Source organism: Athene cunicularia (assembly GCF_003259725.1).
Source record: "Athene cunicularia isolate RWA chromosome Z unlocalized genomic scaffold, athCun1 chrZ_part3, whole genome shotgun sequence".
Classification (NCBI taxonomy): domain Eukaryota; kingdom Metazoa; phylum Chordata; class Aves; order Strigiformes; family Strigidae; genus Athene; species Athene cunicularia.
Genome location: NW_020799144.1, coordinates 1851457 through 1868455, shown reverse-complemented (window position 1 = coordinate 1868455; position 16999 = coordinate 1851457). Strand labels below are relative to the sequence as shown.

The window sequence follows — 16999 nt, the reverse complement described above, 5'->3', positions numbered from 1 at the left end:
CCTTACCCGGCGCCCGCACCCGGGAGGGCGAACGTCACGCGGCCACGCTGGGCGCTGCGGAGGTCGGCACGGCCGCACGGGCGGCAGCCCCGCAGCAGCAGGGGCAGCATTTGCTTCCGAAGGATCTTTCCTGCTTTTAAGGGTTTAGGCAGGCTTTTGTCCCCCCGTGGCAACTTCCTTCAGAGTGCTGAGCCAGGCCCCTGGTCACAGCGCCTTTTGGAAAGCCTGGGAAGATGTGCACGCCAAGCTTCGTGGGGACACAGGCAAAGTGCCCCGAGAATGTGCCTGGAAAAAATCCTTCCCCGGGAGGAGCGGTGCCGGCCCTGGGACGGGGCTGGGGGGGGCAAAGGTGGTCTCAAGGCTCAGCCTGACCAAGTCATGGCCACCCAGGCCTCTGGCTGGGGATGGTCCCGCTGCCAGCGCTGCCGAGGCCCTGCGGCCACAAGCGTGGGTGCTTTAAAAAGCTGCTTCCCCACAAATGCCATCTGTATCGATGCACTTACTCATTCTGTGTTTTATTTTACTCCCTCTCAGTTTGTCCTGTACATCCAGTGACAGCAACCTCCTAGAACAGCTCCAAAGTCTGCCATCAGCCCAGAGAGCTGCCTTCCAACTTCATGGTGCCAACAGTTTTAATAACATTGCTGCCAACTCTCCCTTCCCTGTCTCACCTTTGAGACACTATAAAGCCCCATGGATTGGTCCTATAATCTTTTTTAACATATCTCCCACGAAGTATCAGCCCCAAGCGCCTCCTTGTCTCTCCTGTCTACTCTCCACCAGCAGCCACAAGCCAAGACTGGTGAGGGTCCCAGGGGCATCAGAGGAGGGCCGTCCATCGAAATACTTCTCCAGCCCCACAATTCCCAGGCTTAGCAATGCCCTTCATCTGAAAAACGCCCTCAGTCTCCATGAGATGGCACCTGGCTTTTTTTTCATGGGTTGTCATACAGCTGACCTGGCTGGTGGTGAGGTTCTGTGTCCTGTGGCATTTGGAGAAAGATCTGCAGTTAGCCCTGGAAATACTGCTCATGTCTAGGCCAAACAAAGGATACAAACAGGGACCCTGCCAAGCACTGGATTCAGTGCATGCCTCATAGAGGTGAGCAGGATTATGGCCCAAGTCACTGGTATCACCCCAGCTGCTGTTACAAGTGAAAATGGCACTTAGAACTACTCAGTTCACGCACTGACTGGCGGGAATGCCTGAATTTCTTCAGGCTGAAGAAGCCTGATGGGTACCAGATCAGTCAAACCCATATGCCAGTATCTATGCTACCTGCTTACCAATTGTCTTTCTCAAGGGTATCCAAGCTGCAAGCAGCTCAGGAAGGGGTCCACTGGCACCACCAAGCTTCTCTACAAGCCCATATTGGCTTAGTACTCTGGGATACACAGGAGTCATTTTTTATGCTGTCTGGCTGCTGTCAAATCTAGCTTTATAGGCACCAGAAGCTCATCCAGGATAAGTGCTATGGTCCCCTCAGAACCCACTCAGCCTGTTTCCATCAGGCAAGACATTAACCCAACTTCTCAGCCCATTCATTTACAGTGTGTCAGTGATGATGCTTCTTTAGCTGTCTACCATGACACACTGCAGTAATGAATGTTGCAAGCAATGCACCTTGCAGCACTGTTCACAAGACACTAAGTACTGCTAACTCCAACTACACCTAAGCCCCTCTTTGAAATAGCTCTCAGGATAATGGCTCAGCATCCCTGAAGCATGTCGGCTCAGGTCATAAGCTCCCCTTGCCCTAGCCAATTTCTAACCTCTCAGAACAGGACAATTCGCCTGTTCAGGACCTCCAGTCTGAAAATACCAGCAATGAACAAAAACACAGAAGGAAGCTTTCAGGCACTACGAAGGCTAAAAGCGAGGGTGTTTTCACTGAATGATTCTTCTTCACCTTTCTGGTCTAACACAACCAGCACACAAGAACCTAGGCTCTCAAAGGTTTGCCTGATGCACAGCAACTGTGAGAACAAAGGATGAGTGTGGTGAAAACACAGAGACAAAATTTCTCTGCAACACAAGTCTCCCCAAATGGGAAAAGAGTAGTCCAGGAGTGGAAACCCTGGAGATGGCAAAGAGTGTGTTCGCATTTCTCTGAGGAAACAGAATGCCTCAAAGCAACCCAGGGTGAACACAGTGGGAGATGAAAACAGTTAAATATCGTAAACTTAACAAAATACTGATGAGATGGAATAAACAGAAAAGAGGTGGTTTGAAAATGCTTTTTGTTCACAGTCTTGGGAAAGTAAGAGATCTACATTGCTTTTTGAATTATTACAGTGTCACCTGTTTTGCCTAAGTAATGAATGCTCATTTTCCAGTTTATAAAATTCACAATGATTCACAAAACATGTCTAACAACGACGCATTCCCTTTGTCTGGCTGGAAAGTTATCTTGGGTTGGGTCCCAGCAATAACATACATCCCAAAGAAAGATCATCTGTGCTTCTGCAGATTCATTATAAATGCCAAAACAGATAGAATGTAACTGGAGTTCCAGTAAATTTATAGGCTTTCCCCTCTCTTCAGAAAGACTGTCTAACACCTAGCCTAAACTTACCTTTCTGCTATTTAAACCCTTACATGTACTATTTTCCCTACATATAAAACCAGATTCTTTATCAGCAGAAACTTTTGAAAGTGTTTCCCTCCTCAATCTTCTCTTACTAACTACACATCCTCCTATTTAAGCCAGGTTTTTTAGACTTTCATTGTTCTTCCTTTTGTCTGGATTATCTGTAATTAATTCACCTCTTTGCTGTAGGACAGTGCCCAGAATTGCATGTAGGATTCCCGAGGAGGCCTTTGTAATACCATCAGAATGAAAAGATCATTCCACCACCTGCTCAATTCAGACATATGGCGTGGAAGCACCCCTGGTGAGGCATCATGCATTCATGAAAGCAGAAAGGCCATTCACAACAAACCGCAAACACAGACTGCTCAAAAACTGCTGTTAGAAACCATGCAGTGTTCCATGTGAATTAACAACTTACACAGAGCAGGCAGGTCTAATGACTCCTGGGAACAGCAGACTAACTACTATCTACTAATTATGCTAACTGCTTCATAGATCAGGAACATCAACAAACTCAAAAGTGTTCAATGTTGTGTACGGCCAGCAACTATATATTTTTCAAAGTCAGAGCACGAAATGTACTCAAATAGCCCTATCAAATAGAAGTTAGCAAATGTGTCAGAGAATCTTACAGGCTGGTCAGTGGGGTAAAAAAGTAATGCTAAAATCAGGTGTAAAATCATTGACTGCAATTGAAATCACAGACAGCATATTTAAGTAACTAAGTACTAGCAGAGTACCTGTAGCGTAATGGACTAGTAATGGAGCTAATTCAGACAGGGGTGGTACTGTACAGTGGGTATGAAGATGGTGAGACATCTCAGTGTAGCCTCGGGATACAGTGTGTGAACTGAACACAGCATTGCATTAGTAACTTTGGGTTGGGTGTATGCTCAATGCATGCATAAAATGTTTCATCACATGGAGAGTGGTGCTCTTGGGTTTGCTGATCAGGTAGATTGCACTTGTACCAACACACCAAGCAGCCAATGTGAACTCCAGTACTGAGCTGTGCAAATGCACGTGGACTGTATGAATACTGTCTTTGCTTCAGATCTAGGCTTTTTAGACTCTGGAGCCACCAATGACAACCAAGGGAAAGGTGAGGCATACTCCAGAAGGCGCAGACAACAAGCTCAAAAAGCATCTTGAGTCTTTTGAACATCTGTCAGGTTCTTTCGCCTAATACAACAAGTGTAGAGTCCCAAAGCCTGCTCCATCAGTTCACAGGTGTAAATCAACTACTTGCCAACAGCAGGCCTCCAAGGGTGCAAACACAGCACCGGCATTTCTCACACAACCACACAAACTTCAAAACAGCTCCAGCAAAACGACATGCCATTACAATTACCAATTTCCAAGCCATCAAACTTTGCAAGATTGCAGATGAAGGCAGCATATGCTCTTAGACACAGAGGAAAACTCTCACTGTTTTCAGGAATTTGGAAAAGTGCTTGTCTCACCCTAATGACCTGCACCATTCAGACTTTCAGGCTCGGAAGCAGTCCTGCACAGAAGGAAACTTCTGCTTGGAAGTTTATGCTACATCATCACACTGATTCCTTCATCTGCATTCTTCACCTTCTCTGTAGTGGCAGCAAAGAAGAAATTAATTAGTACAGAAATTAATTAGTATGGAAAAAATATTAGTATCTTGGACGTTAACATAACTTCTCTCCCAATAAGTACACTTAAGAGTCTCACCTCAGCATACTAACATACAGGACCATGTGAACTAGCAGTTTGCATTAGATTAGCAGTTTGTTAGTGTATTGTTGCCTGTTCTATTCATACAGGCTCTGCCATACCCTGTGTACAGTCCAGAGAGACACTTCTCAGACTTCCAGGAGGACTCCTTGCTGCTTAGCTCAGACCATCTCCAGAACTACACTAGAATTAGACTAAGAAGGTGCAAAATGTCTTACATGCTTAAACAGCTTGTTTACTCAGAATATTTGTAGGCATTTTCTTTCTCCCATCCTAATACTATGTATATGCTGCATGTCTCAACTCATGGTTCCCTTTCTGTCCAGTCTCCTTTACCCATGCAGACAGCATGCTGGCAGAATTTCTTAGCTCAGCTTGTTTATTACTAGAAAGACTATATAGCTATGTGTAGTGGAAAAAATCCTTCTGCTGGCACTTTGTAAAGCTTTAATACTGTGTTTAACAATCTTATGGGACTATGGCAAGCAAACTCAAATCCAGGTAGCAGATTCTGGAATACAATCATGTCTACACCTCCTCTAAATATTTCTAAGGCCAAAAATAAAGTAGGCTCTGAAATAGGCTAAAACCACTGTTTTCAGAGGACTTTAAGCACCAGTCCACATGCTTATAGGACATTGCTTCCTTCTGTCTCCAGGGTCCAGCCATCCTTGAAAGTTTCTTAGAAGCATACATGAAAATGAGCTATCAAAAAGAGAGAAAGGAATACATTGAATTTAGCAACTGGTTTGTGGGGTGGAGTGAGGAGGGGAGCAGAGAATTCAGAAAAGTGTTATCATTGCTAAAGAACAGCAAGCAGACTTCTAAGCATGTGAAGTGTAAAACCTCCTGTGAAAGTTAAGCCCCACAAATGCACTCTCCCAAACAAGGCACTTTCAACTATTCAACTCTTATAATGTTAAGGAAGGGGGAAAAGTCCACCAACAATGCATGTCTCTGACACTAAATTCAGAAATATTGAAGACTGCTTCCATGTTTCCCAAGTAATAAAAATGCTAGTTAAAGAAGAAGGGACGAGTACCCAGTATTAGCTCTGAGTAATAGCTATGAGATAAAAATCCCCCTCAAATTAGGGAAAGCTCACAAGAACAAAAGTAAACATTGTTTTATTGATAAATGGCTTTTTTAATATTTTCACCCAAATATTCTAGCATTACAATGGTAAACAAAGTGCAGATTTTCAGAAAGTCACTGAAATCAACAGAATCCAAACTTGTTAAACAAACCCTTTTCACAGAACACAGATTTTTTAATTTTATCACCTTTATGTCTCCAAGGCCATATAGTAGTTATGTTTCTCTTCAAAGCCTGTTAACTTATTTTATTGCTAAGAAATCCGAGCTGCTACATTTAAGAAGTGGTGATTAACCATCCTTTGAAAATTCCACAAGACTTTGAGAGACAAAATCATGAATCCATATATCAGTATCCGGAAGAGATGTGTCCACGAGAAAAGTCACTATTTTTCGATCCCAAGAGTAAGTGCTTTCAGTAACTGCCTCTATCCGTGCCACCAAGGGTTTCTTCTCTACAAGATTCCGAAACACTATTGATGCCTCTTCTGACCACTGCTGGCTTTTCACTCCTAGGACAAATGCAAAGCAAAATAGAAGGTCATTTATAGACTAGACCAATCTGAATGATTAAGTTTGTAAAGAAGTGTGGGGAGTTTAAATACTTGAGAAAACAGGTGTTCAAGTACTACCGTATGCAGCTTAACTCTAGAAAAGGAACACAAGCTCACTCATCTCCCACACAAACAAGCTTAATTATTACAGAGACTAGGACATTTATTTTTTCTTGAAGTCTAAAGATGTGGAAAGGTTGGCAGAAGTGAAAGGCAAATGCATTGACTCATTGAGTTATTCAAAGTATATCAGCCGCCATGGATGATCAAGGCATGATAGGAAACATGACAAAAAGGAAACTAAAGATCCTTTCAAAACACTATTTCTTTGTCTTCTGCCTGAGGCTGCTTAAATTATTTGTCCCGCTGGCCTTGCTTTATACTGAATTTTCTTCACCTCAAAGCAGCATTAGCTACTAGAACACCTCCCAAACTAGATCTGCAGAGAGCAGAAACAAAGAGAAATGCCACCTAAATGCCTCACAACTTCCACTATTTTTTTGAGAGCAGCATCCCACAAAGTCAAGTCTGCTGATGGATGTGATGCTAGAACCCAGACAGGTTTTTGAACATGGCTATAACCCACCAAGAAAGAAGTGGCTCCTGTAGACTTGGAATTCAGTCTCCCCAGACCACTGCTGGTGTACAGCATCTAGACACAAGGGGCTCAAATATCGTGTATGAATACCCAAGCAACAACTTATGGGTAAAACAAGCAAAACAGCAAAGTGACAACACTTTGCTTTTACTACTAGCAGCAGGTTGCTGCTGACAGGTCAGGACAACATAGGAACGCAGGTCCTTACAGGTTACAGGAGAAGTTAACAATCCATCAGCAGTTAAGAAGGGTAATTAATGCTAGGAAAGGCTGGTGGGGAAGCAAATAGGATTTTACAAGAAAATAGACCAGAGACAGAGGTAGCAGAGAGAGAAAAATAGCAAGACAATAGTTACTAGTCCTCCCAGCTCAGCTGGCCTGATCTGACAATATGAAGCAGCTCACAGGCCAACTTAACTAGCTACTTGGGATTCTGTGAAGCAGGAAAATTGTATGACTTGCGGACTTGCTCAGCTGGATCCTGTATTACCCCAGTAGACAGACATAGATAAAAATCAGCTTCACTTCAGCACTGCCCTCCACTGCCCCAGCCTGTCACTAACACAAGCAACCTCCAAGGTCACACCGAGGCTTTGTGGGAAAGCAGATCCACAGAAGGCAACTTAGGATCAGACCACCAACTCTGCGGACTGTCACTTCAGACAAGCATATTCTGTAACTGAAGTATACACTAGTGCTGACCAAACTGTGGCAGAAAGTAGCAGCTGAATAAGAAGAGATGCATACACCTGAAAGCAATGCAGAAGTGAAAGAAAAATTCGGAAAAGAAAGAGAAAACAGCAAGGAGAGATCAAGTTGTTTTTTTTTTTTTTCATTCTATGATCAAATGTATGCACACCCTTTATGCCCCATATTTTCAAGGAATTTAATCTTAAGACTGCTGAAGACACACCCCCCCCCGCCTTGTGGAGTTTGTTTGTTTTAAGAACACCAATATGCACACACACACACCCCCCCCCTTGAGGAGTTTGGTTGGTTGGTTGGTTTAAGAACACCAATATGTTTCAGGCAACTGTGGATTCCAAATATGCACCAGAAAACAGTAAATTATAATAGGAGCAAGAAATATAAGAAAAACTTCCCCAGAAACTCAGCATTTAGTTCCCAGCTTTATGCAGATCAGCATAGTCAGATCATAAACCCTTATCAATAGAAAAATCAGAACTTTCACACTTCATAATGGGCTATGTTTAAGGATCCAAAACCGATTTGGGTTTGATTTCCTTATGTCCTTTACATATTAGACATCACACACATTAAATGATAAGTATTTTTGACAATGAAAAGCAGCTGCTGGGAGAGTTTAAGCAAGCTTCAGTTTTATACATAGTAACTGTAAGTGCTGCATTAAAATAAAACAGAACCATCACCACCTATGTCAAGAAGAAGAGCAGAGCTACTTTGACAACATAAGCATGCATGTATTGTTTTTGCAAGCAGGTACATGCTCACTTTATTAAAAAACAATCACATCACTAACCTTTGGCTTTGTCCACTTTACATTTCTATTCATTTGGTATCCCCACTAATTTGTAAATGTTTACTACCTACCTGCAAGCTGAGCTGTTATAGCTTGGAAAGGTAGTTTTCTGAATGTATCCATGAGTGGCTGTACTTTCTCTATGCTGACAAATTCATGTTTACCATAGTCAAGCTCATATACTGACAAAAACCCATTTCTAAGAATTCCTTTTATTATGACCCTGTACCACCTAAAAAGGGGAAGAAAAAGCATAGTCAATCTGATTTTGTATTCACATGCTGTCAAGGCACCAGAAAAATAATACATGACTAAAGATCTTAAGCAACCCATCTCAGGCTTCCCAGATCTCGTATCACCTGAATAGAAGTCAACTCTTCCAACTACAATCCGGAAGCATGAAGAGACTGCAACCTCATTTACTCCTTTAATCTCTCCGACATCACTGGACATCTGCCACCTTGTTAACAATGCAGACAAAGCACAGCTAGGCTTGCCTAGCTTAGCAGAGATAAACTTACCTTCAAAGATTTGTACAATACAAAGTATGTACTTACTGATTTTCAATTTTAGCTGCATACAGCTTGTTTTTTTCAATGTTCACAGGTTTCTCTTCTGCCCTGCTGTAGTACAAGATCATTTCCTCCATTAGGGCTTCCAGATTATGTAGCTCTTTCCAAGGCTGGAGAATAAAGTGACCTGGATGGCAGGCGACCGAGACATAGACGTCCATGAGCTCACCAGTCTTTGACAAGGGTAGAGGTGGAGGCATATCAGTGGTAGACACTGCACTGCTAAGTTCTCTGGATGAATCAGAGAAACTCTTCTCTAGCCTTCCACTAGTTAACCGTAGAGCTGAAACAGCATCACTTGTCACTTTTGTGGAGGTAGTCCCACTGGGTGTAACGCTCAAAAAAACATCTTTCTGATGCTTCCACAAGTCTGCATTTTTGATCTTTTGATTGATGCTATGATCCATGTCTGGGAAATTCTCTGGAGCAAACAAGTAAACGTGTGCAATTGCCTTTGAAGCATCCTGTTTAACCACCTTGGAAAACAAAATAGAGTTTAACTTCCATTTAAGAACTATTAAAAGCACATCCGATCTTGTACAGGAGACTAAAACCTTTAACAGAAAAGCAGCAGAAGTTCACTGCATTCTATATGCACAGAAGTGTTCCATTTTCAAGGTTCTCTCAAATATGTTAATGAAGTTGTTGGATAGTAAGCAACTCAAGTGAGCAGCTAAAAAGAGCATTTGCAGTTACTCCACTAATGTAAAGCTTCCAGGTTTGTATCATGCGTAATTTTCAGCCACTGTCATAAAAATATTTCCTATTTAACATCAGATATGCTAGCATTATTGATAGTAAAGCACTGAAATTTTAATTTGACAAAGTACATAATATTTCTTCACAGATTTTTCTGCTGGTTTTCCTAGCCAGGAATAAAAACTTCCCACAATTAAAGTGGAAACTGTTATTTAATCAAGTGAAAATTAGTACCAAACTCAAACTATCTTGGAAGAGGATGTTTAGAAAAGCCAGATTCAACAGTCATAAGTGCCAGACTAGAGGAGCTATGTTTTAACTATACGGTCTCTGGTGTTAAAGCAAGCAAAAAAATAAAGGAAAGCTACAAAACACTTTTTCAAGTGCTGTGACAGTATCCAAAATCAAATTTTAAAGAGAAAATTAGCTTTATTTAGTCTGTAGCTAGTAATAGATTTCCTTTAGAGGGTGTTTTCAGTTAATTAAACTGGATAGGATACACTGCAAGTGGAAATAATTTTATCTCAAAAATAACAGAAGTTTTAAGTATACAATAGCATATACTAAATTACACTGGATTAGAAAAAGCAAAGAAAAAATAAAGCTGCTTTCTAAGGCCAGAAGGAGAATAAGTTGTGCTCATAAGAGGCATAAGATACTTCAAGATTAACTCAACAGTTGCATCTTTTTATGTGGTGAAACATTAGCAACTGTGCTTCTTTCTTATCAGTTGGTAAAATAACTCTAGCTGCATATTTGGACTGGGACAGCAAAATATGAAAGGCTAATGTGAAACCTGTTAAATTCTTGAGGGGAAAAGAGAAGCTTCCAACAGGCTTAAGCAAGTGTATTTTATGCCAAATTTCTTTAAAAAATGATTTTAAAAATAAAATTTATATCCAAGAGCTGGCTACAAACTTCTAAACTTCTTTAACAAAATCAGTTTGGTGACTGGTTAAGCTTCTAGAGTTGTTCTTTCAATGCTCTTTCCACACGCTTGTGGATTTCAAGTCACATAAGCATTTTGTCTATTTACCTTCATGCTAAATTCAGGACAGTTCATTACAGTGTCTCTCAGCCACAGTACAGCATCTGGCGTCCACATGCCTGTGTTAGGAGGCAGATCTGCTAGGCAGCATTTTATAGCCTAAGAACAGAATCAAGTATATTAAGAACAGAATCAAGTATATAAGGTGTAATTTACTAATATGGAGACTAGTCCACAAATTCCTATTCACAGAAACTTCATTGATGCTGACAGATTCAACAATGTATGACAGACAGAGGAACATGCAAAACTAGTACCATTACACATATACAACATTCTGTTGATAACATAAGACGACATTATGATTTATTTCAGGCAAAGATGCACAAAGAAATACACTCCAATGTTGAATGCTATTAAACAAAACAAAATTTCATTACATAATCCTTGAAGTATCAGCACTACAAACACTGCCAAGAGATCTAACATAGGTTAGCTGTAACATGTCTTTATACCTGAGGAGGTATTGCAATTACTTCTCTCAGGAATTGTGGTGGGATTTCTCTAAGCTCTGATACTTTTACAGTTGCAACTGTTCCAGTATCCAAGAACTGCACATCAAGTGCCCGTCTAGTGTGAATAATTCTTATCTGAAAGAAGAAAGCAAGTACATAATTTTGCGGTTAGAAACACAACAGTGACACATACACTACCACAAATTTCACAGAAACTAATGATTCAGGTTTAGCTGAACAAAAAGAACAGCCATTTCTATGTGGGAAAACCATGGATGTTTCTAAATACTTCTTACCTCTACACGTGCCCATTTTCCTTTGGAAGGAAACAAGCAGATTTTGCCACAGAAAGGCAGTGATACGTTAAACTCAGGTGTCTGCTGCAGATACAAAAGCAGAAGTTAAAAAGCACGGAGCTATTACGATTTGGCACTCAACCATTTCAAAAGCCACACATGTAACAAACAGTTCTGAGAAGCAAAAATCTATTTCAAACACAAAGTCTCTTTCCAGCCTCAGGAGCATTTCTTACCAGGTTGTTTTAAGCCTCCCCAGTTGGTAAAGCTTTAATTCCAAGCTGTGTATCTTACAGGGAAACTGAGATAATATAAAGTGCGAGGGGAAAAAAAGCCACATTTGGAAACAGAATATAAAATCACCTACGATTACTTTAATGTTCTGAAAAGGAAGAGCTGTGACAGACAACTGAAGAAGCTCCTGCCTTCATGTTCTAGAACACATAATTTGATGAGATACATAACAAACCAAATTTACTACTTCCCTCAAATGAAAGCCTCAGGGGGGTGACATTCACCATGATGATCCTAAATAACAAGACAGTGGCTACACTATAAAAAGCATGAAGAAACTCCATTTGAAGACCCATCAACACCTCAGTTTGTTTAGATTCTCAGGCAAAATAAAAACTCTCAAGACAAGCTGCAAAGCCAGGATTGCTTCTTTTACCCCTCATATACAGATTGATATTAAAAGATTCTGAATGTCAGGGTCTCTTTGATAGCTACAGCAACCTATCATACACTCTGTCCAGAAAATCTGAACTTCTGAAATACCTGTCAGGCTGCCTGGCTTTGTGTTGCTAAACCTTTCAGGGTTCTATACACTTTCCTCCAGTGTTTAGCTCACTTGAAACTGAATCTTGGTAACTGAGACATGTTCCATATAAAGTATTTCCAGATAGTGTGTGCTCCACAACAGGTCTAGAGTTCAACTTCTACACCTATAAACACTTTGACAGAGTAGTTTCACAAGCAGCAGTTCTAACAGGACCTTCAAGGATCTGCATTTCATGGTTTGATTCTCTAAGGCTCAGCTGATTGTTGAACAAATTAGATTCTCTAAAGATTTCTTCTCTTTTGTATAAATTCTCTTAAGTCTAATAAGGGTTGTTGGATGTGTCTGTAAATGGCCAGTGGAATGTCAGACTTCTCTGCCACATGCCTATTTTAAGGCAACATAAGACTTTTGAAAATGCCTCCTGTATATCAGTTCTAGTTGAAATTAGCCAAATTATTCAAAAGCTAAGGGTACAAGGACAAGATACGTAGCAGATCAGACCAAAGCCATAGAATCTCCAAGGAAGCAAAGCTAAAAAGAACAGACCTTGCTTACATGACTTTTATTGTCACTCTGCATGGTGTGCTGTGGGCCAGGCTGTTTACACACCTGAACTTCTGGGAATACAATGGAAGATTGGTGAGGAGGATTGTAAACATGCTAAGTCACCTGTGGCTGGGGGTTTCGAAAAACACATCACACTAATTGTTGTTTAGCCCTGTGTGTTTGATGGGTAGAATGTCTGTGTTTAGATAACAGGCCCGCGAGAAACTCAGAGGCACCTTACTGAACATCCTTGAGATCCCTGCCCTGCTGTGGGAAAGATCAAAGCAGTGGAAAAGTATGCCTACGAAAAACCTGGATATATACACACAAAAGCAGGAGGCCCGAGATCTTTTTTTTTTCCCTTCTCCTTTCCCTGACTAGCCAAAACCAAGCTCTGTAGTGTCTGCATCTCTGCTTGCATGTCTCTGCCTGGGTGTTGCTGTGGAGAGCTCTCGTGTCATGAGATAACAGGAATGAATTTACTCTGCATTTCATCCATACTTTTTGTGGTTATTCCTGCATCCTGCCCGTGCCAGCTCACACAGAACGCCATCACACAAGTAAAACTTCCAAAAAAAATATGGCAGTATCTCAACAGGCTTTATACCAATCTGATGCAGTTTTCATTGGAAGCTTCCCATTATGAGCCATATTGTTACTGTTCTAACTATCCAAGGAAAGTTATAGGTAGTTACTGAAGCCTTAGAGACAGCTTGTGAGCAAGAAAGCATCAAGACCCTTTTCACGCTGAAGGATGCACCCCCCCAAAAAATAGGAAGAGAATTTATAGCCTTTTTGAATAGTCTATGGCTACCTCAGAAACTTGAACTTACGTGCAAGAAAAATGATAGGTACACTCTGAAGAAATGTTACATGACTTTGCCACTTCTCTCACCATAGAACCTACCTTGTAATGGAAGTAGTCTTCTAGTTTCTGCAAGATTTCCGAAAGTCTTGACAAGCCTTTAGATGGCACTTGGCAATACAGGCTTCCATCAGAGAAAACACTGGTTACTCTGACATTTGTATATAGTGCATCTGCCTGCGGGGGGGGGGGGAACCACACACACAAACTTAACAAATTTCTGAGTACTCTTTTTTGTCCATCCAAGACCTTAGCAGTCAATGATCTTTAATGAACTAAGAAGGAAACAGCAAAATGGTACCTGTAAGTGCAGTTCAAGGGACTTGTCATACAATGCCTTCAGACAGGTAGCATTGATGTTGATATCATCTTCTCCAGAAGTGTCATAGAGAACAAGAAGAGGAATATCACTCTTTTCCAATATTTCCACAGCAAATATCTTGGAGCATGTCTGTGATTCCACAGCCTTTACTAGGACAGGATCATCACAGAAGACTTCCAGTCCTGTAAGACAAACCATACTTTTTATGTATCACCGTATTCAAAGGGAAAAGTAACAACCAGGTCTGTGTTTGCAACAGGAATCTTTCAGAGAATCAGGATGTAGCAGCCCTACTTGCATTCTGTTTAATTTTTACCTTTTTTAACACGGAATGCCATCTTAGGGGGTGGGGTGGGCAGAAAATAAAAAGATCCTCTTCAGAAAGAGTCAAGGCAAATGTGTAGAGAAAAAAGGAATGCACCCAAGTATTAAAAAAACAACCAACCAAAAGTGCTTATGCATGGCAATTTTATATATTTAAAATAAAATATTTAGAAGTTAGAAATGCCTACCAGCTTTAGGAAGGTGAATAATTCCCAACAGAGCTTAGGAAGTCTGCAAGTATGCAAGCACTGAAAAGGGAAGGATCACTTTACAATAGCTAAATAAGATCACATTTAGGAATACTGCCTCACCTGACCACAACAAATGTGCCTCATTTGTGGAAAAAGGACTTGTGCTAACATATTGCTTCACACAGCAGCAAACATTTCCTTATATTTCTTTAGGCTTGCATATATTAAGCCAACAAAGACATCCAAGATAAGTGCAAAGACAACTAAGCTCCATACAGTATCAAGGTCTGGATATCAAGGTCTTCTAATATCGAAGTTTCTTTATAAAGTCTCCCTCCCATCCTTCCTTCTTTCCATGTCTACCAGTGTCTGCTGAGGTTAGCTATCTTGGATAAAATCTAACATACATAGAGTTATTGCAAACAAGGATCAAAACTCCCAAACTGAGACGCTTCAATCCATAAATCGCGAACAGCAAGATGTATAGTCAACACTGGTTTTCTCTTACCTGCCAGTTTACATTTTGCAGCTTGAAACGGAAGTGAATGAAACTGTTTCTGTAGTTTGTACACACTGTTGCTTTCAACAAACTCACTGAAGCCATGATCAACATAGCATACCTGATAATGGAAAAGGGAATAAAAGCATAAGATCATGAATAGAATTGTCAATATGTTTTCTTGAGTCTAGGGAAAATATATTCAGTTACCACATTCTCTGTGCAGCCCCAGACAAATCACTTTTCAGTAACTGAGTACTATATAATGCCATTTATTTCACTGCTTGAATGTTTAGATACCTTCTCGAGATCTCTGTAAAACCTTCCTCTCCAACTGTTCCACAGAATCTCACTCTTAACAGGAACAGTGCTGGAAGGACTCGGCACATATTACCCAAAACCACATGAAGAAAAAAGTAGCAATTTTTATCTGTAAAGTTTTGAAAGTGCTGTAAAGTCAAATACCACAAACTGTAAAGTTTTGAAGTGTTGGAAAGTCAAATACCACAAAAACAAATGCCTTTTGTTTATACAGCATTAAGAGAATAATTTTGATTTATGCTTATAGTAACTTTGATACCAATACCAGTCAGTGCAAGAGACTAGTAGGAAAACTGCTGATTGGCAGCAAGTAATTGGAGCCAAAGTGAGAGAAAGAAGGCTTTGACAGGACTTTTTACAGCTCTTGTTCTAAACTCTATCTGCACACCAAACATTGAAAAGAGAGTCTGAACACTGTATCAGAGGATAATCAGAAAATGCTGTGATAAAGCTGTAAGCTTATTTTGGATGATAGCTCTAGCTAGAGAGAAATTAGAGGCAAGCTTGCTACCAGTGTCCTTGCAACTAGTCTAAACCCAACAATCTTTCCCAACAAAACCGAGTTCTGACATCCCCCTCCAAGTTTCAGCTGAAGAGTATCACATTAACTTTCACAAAAACCTCAATGTTAACACATGTGTTATTTAAATGTTTAGGAAATGGATCAACTTTAGAAGTATGTTAGGTAGACCTTGGTAAAAAGTCACCCAACTAGGTGAGAAACAAAAAATAAAAAGATATCATTAATGTTTCACTAGGCAAGAAACAATTGAGATGTTTGAAACTTTTTTTACAGTTCTATCATATGTTCTAGCTTCACTGCCGATGGCAAGAAGAGTCTGCTTGGCCCAGGAAAAATTTAACAGAAGAGTTAAAATAATCTCAAAGGGATTTAACTAAAATGCATGCTACAAACAGTTCCCACAAAACTAGGTCTGCCTGGAAGGGAACACAAGTATATCCTTCTCATTGTCTTGCTATTTAGTGCACGTAATAGATATTTCAGTACAATATGATCTATGAGCAAGTCAATTTAATTTTTCCCTTTCCCTTTTTCTGTCCCACACCAAACAGTGCTACCACACCCATTCCTCCTAGACTGTCAATGGTACATTTTCAGTAAAAAACAAAACCCTCAAACTCAAACTATTTATGGGAAAAAAACCTAAAAGACCATTTAATTTTGGCAATCACGTAACTTCAAAGAAAGTCCTAATTTCTCATACAACTGAAAATAGAACTACTTCAGGGCAAGAAAGGAGAGAATGCTAGTGTAGCATATTTAGGAATCGACTATGTACCTAAAACCCGAAATTATTTCAAGCCTTCCTCAAGTGCTAAGAGAAGTAATTGCTTGCCTTTATTCTGTTGTCTTCTAGAGAAATTATCCGAGCACGCAACCAGGCATCTTCTTCAGCATGTACTGCAACAAGTTGCTCAACGCTCAGAGACTGAGCTAGGGACACTGTACTGTTCTGACTGTAGTATGCTTTCATGTCATCTTCCATTTGTTCTTGGGCAGAAGAATAATCTTTGCCTACATACCTACAGTATTTAACAAAAAAAACACCAAAAACCAAACCACACCACAAGAGTTAGGACGCAACTTCAAAAAACTGAATAAAACCCAACATTTTTATGCATATATGAATATGAGTAAATTATGTATATATAAATTTTCTAAGCACATCAGTAACCAAACTTTTTCCCCATTAACAGGGCTATAGAAAAGCAACTGACACGAAATTTAGTACTTTTATTGACAGCTAAATGTGGTCCAGCATGCTCAACTGTTTTTTTAGTAAGAGCTCTTACTTGATTATTACAATCATGTAGACCAGCTTGACCACAAGTGCAGAGTAGTATCTGGGACCAAGTATAAAAGAGAAGTAACATGCCATCTCTGATGTTAATCAGTCATTAAAAAACACCAGCTTACTCAGCTTTTCACTAAGGTTGATCAAAACCAACGCATCTAAAATAGCTTTACAAATCAGATGTCAAATCATGTGCTGTTTGCTCTCAGCCTTCA

General features: G+C 40.3%; 2 protein-coding genes across 9 annotated transcripts in view; both read right to left on the bottom strand.

Annotated features, from left to right (window-relative positions):
* The window catches only part of TMOD1 (tropomodulin 1), a 30527-nt gene extending 30406 nt beyond the window's left edge, over nt 1-121 (bottom strand). Inside the window, exon 1 of the mRNA XM_026866757.1 lies at nt 7-121. The gene's annotated coding sequence lies outside the window, so the exon portion shown is untranslated. The remainder of the gene's footprint in view (nt 1-6) is intronic.
* Nucleotides 122-5412: 5291 nt separating this feature from the next.
* TDRD7 (tudor domain containing 7) overlaps nt 5413-16999 on the bottom strand; it is a 43236-nt gene continuing 31649 nt past the window's right edge. For 7 of the 8 annotated variants that reach the window (XM_026866743.1, XM_026866746.1, XM_026866748.1 and 4 more), the window contains 10 exons: nt 16326-16512; nt 14656-14767; nt 13612-13814; nt 13353-13487; nt 11119-11202; nt 10823-10957; nt 10356-10466; nt 8606-9096; nt 8120-8280; nt 5413-5907 (listed from right to left, as the gene is read on the bottom strand). In XM_026866743.1, the coding sequence (XP_026722544.1) occupies nt 5687-5907; nt 8120-8280; nt 8606-9096; nt 10356-10466; nt 10823-10957; nt 11119-11202; nt 13353-13487; nt 13612-13814; nt 14656-14767; nt 16326-16512 (1840 nt within the window). In that variant the 3' untranslated portion in view covers nt 5413-5686. The remainder of the gene's footprint in view (nt 5908-8119; nt 8281-8605; nt 9097-10355; nt 10467-10822; nt 10958-11118; nt 11203-13352; nt 13488-13611; nt 13815-14655; nt 14768-16325; nt 16513-16999) is intronic. The other variant, XM_026866744.1, reaches the window with a different exon arrangement.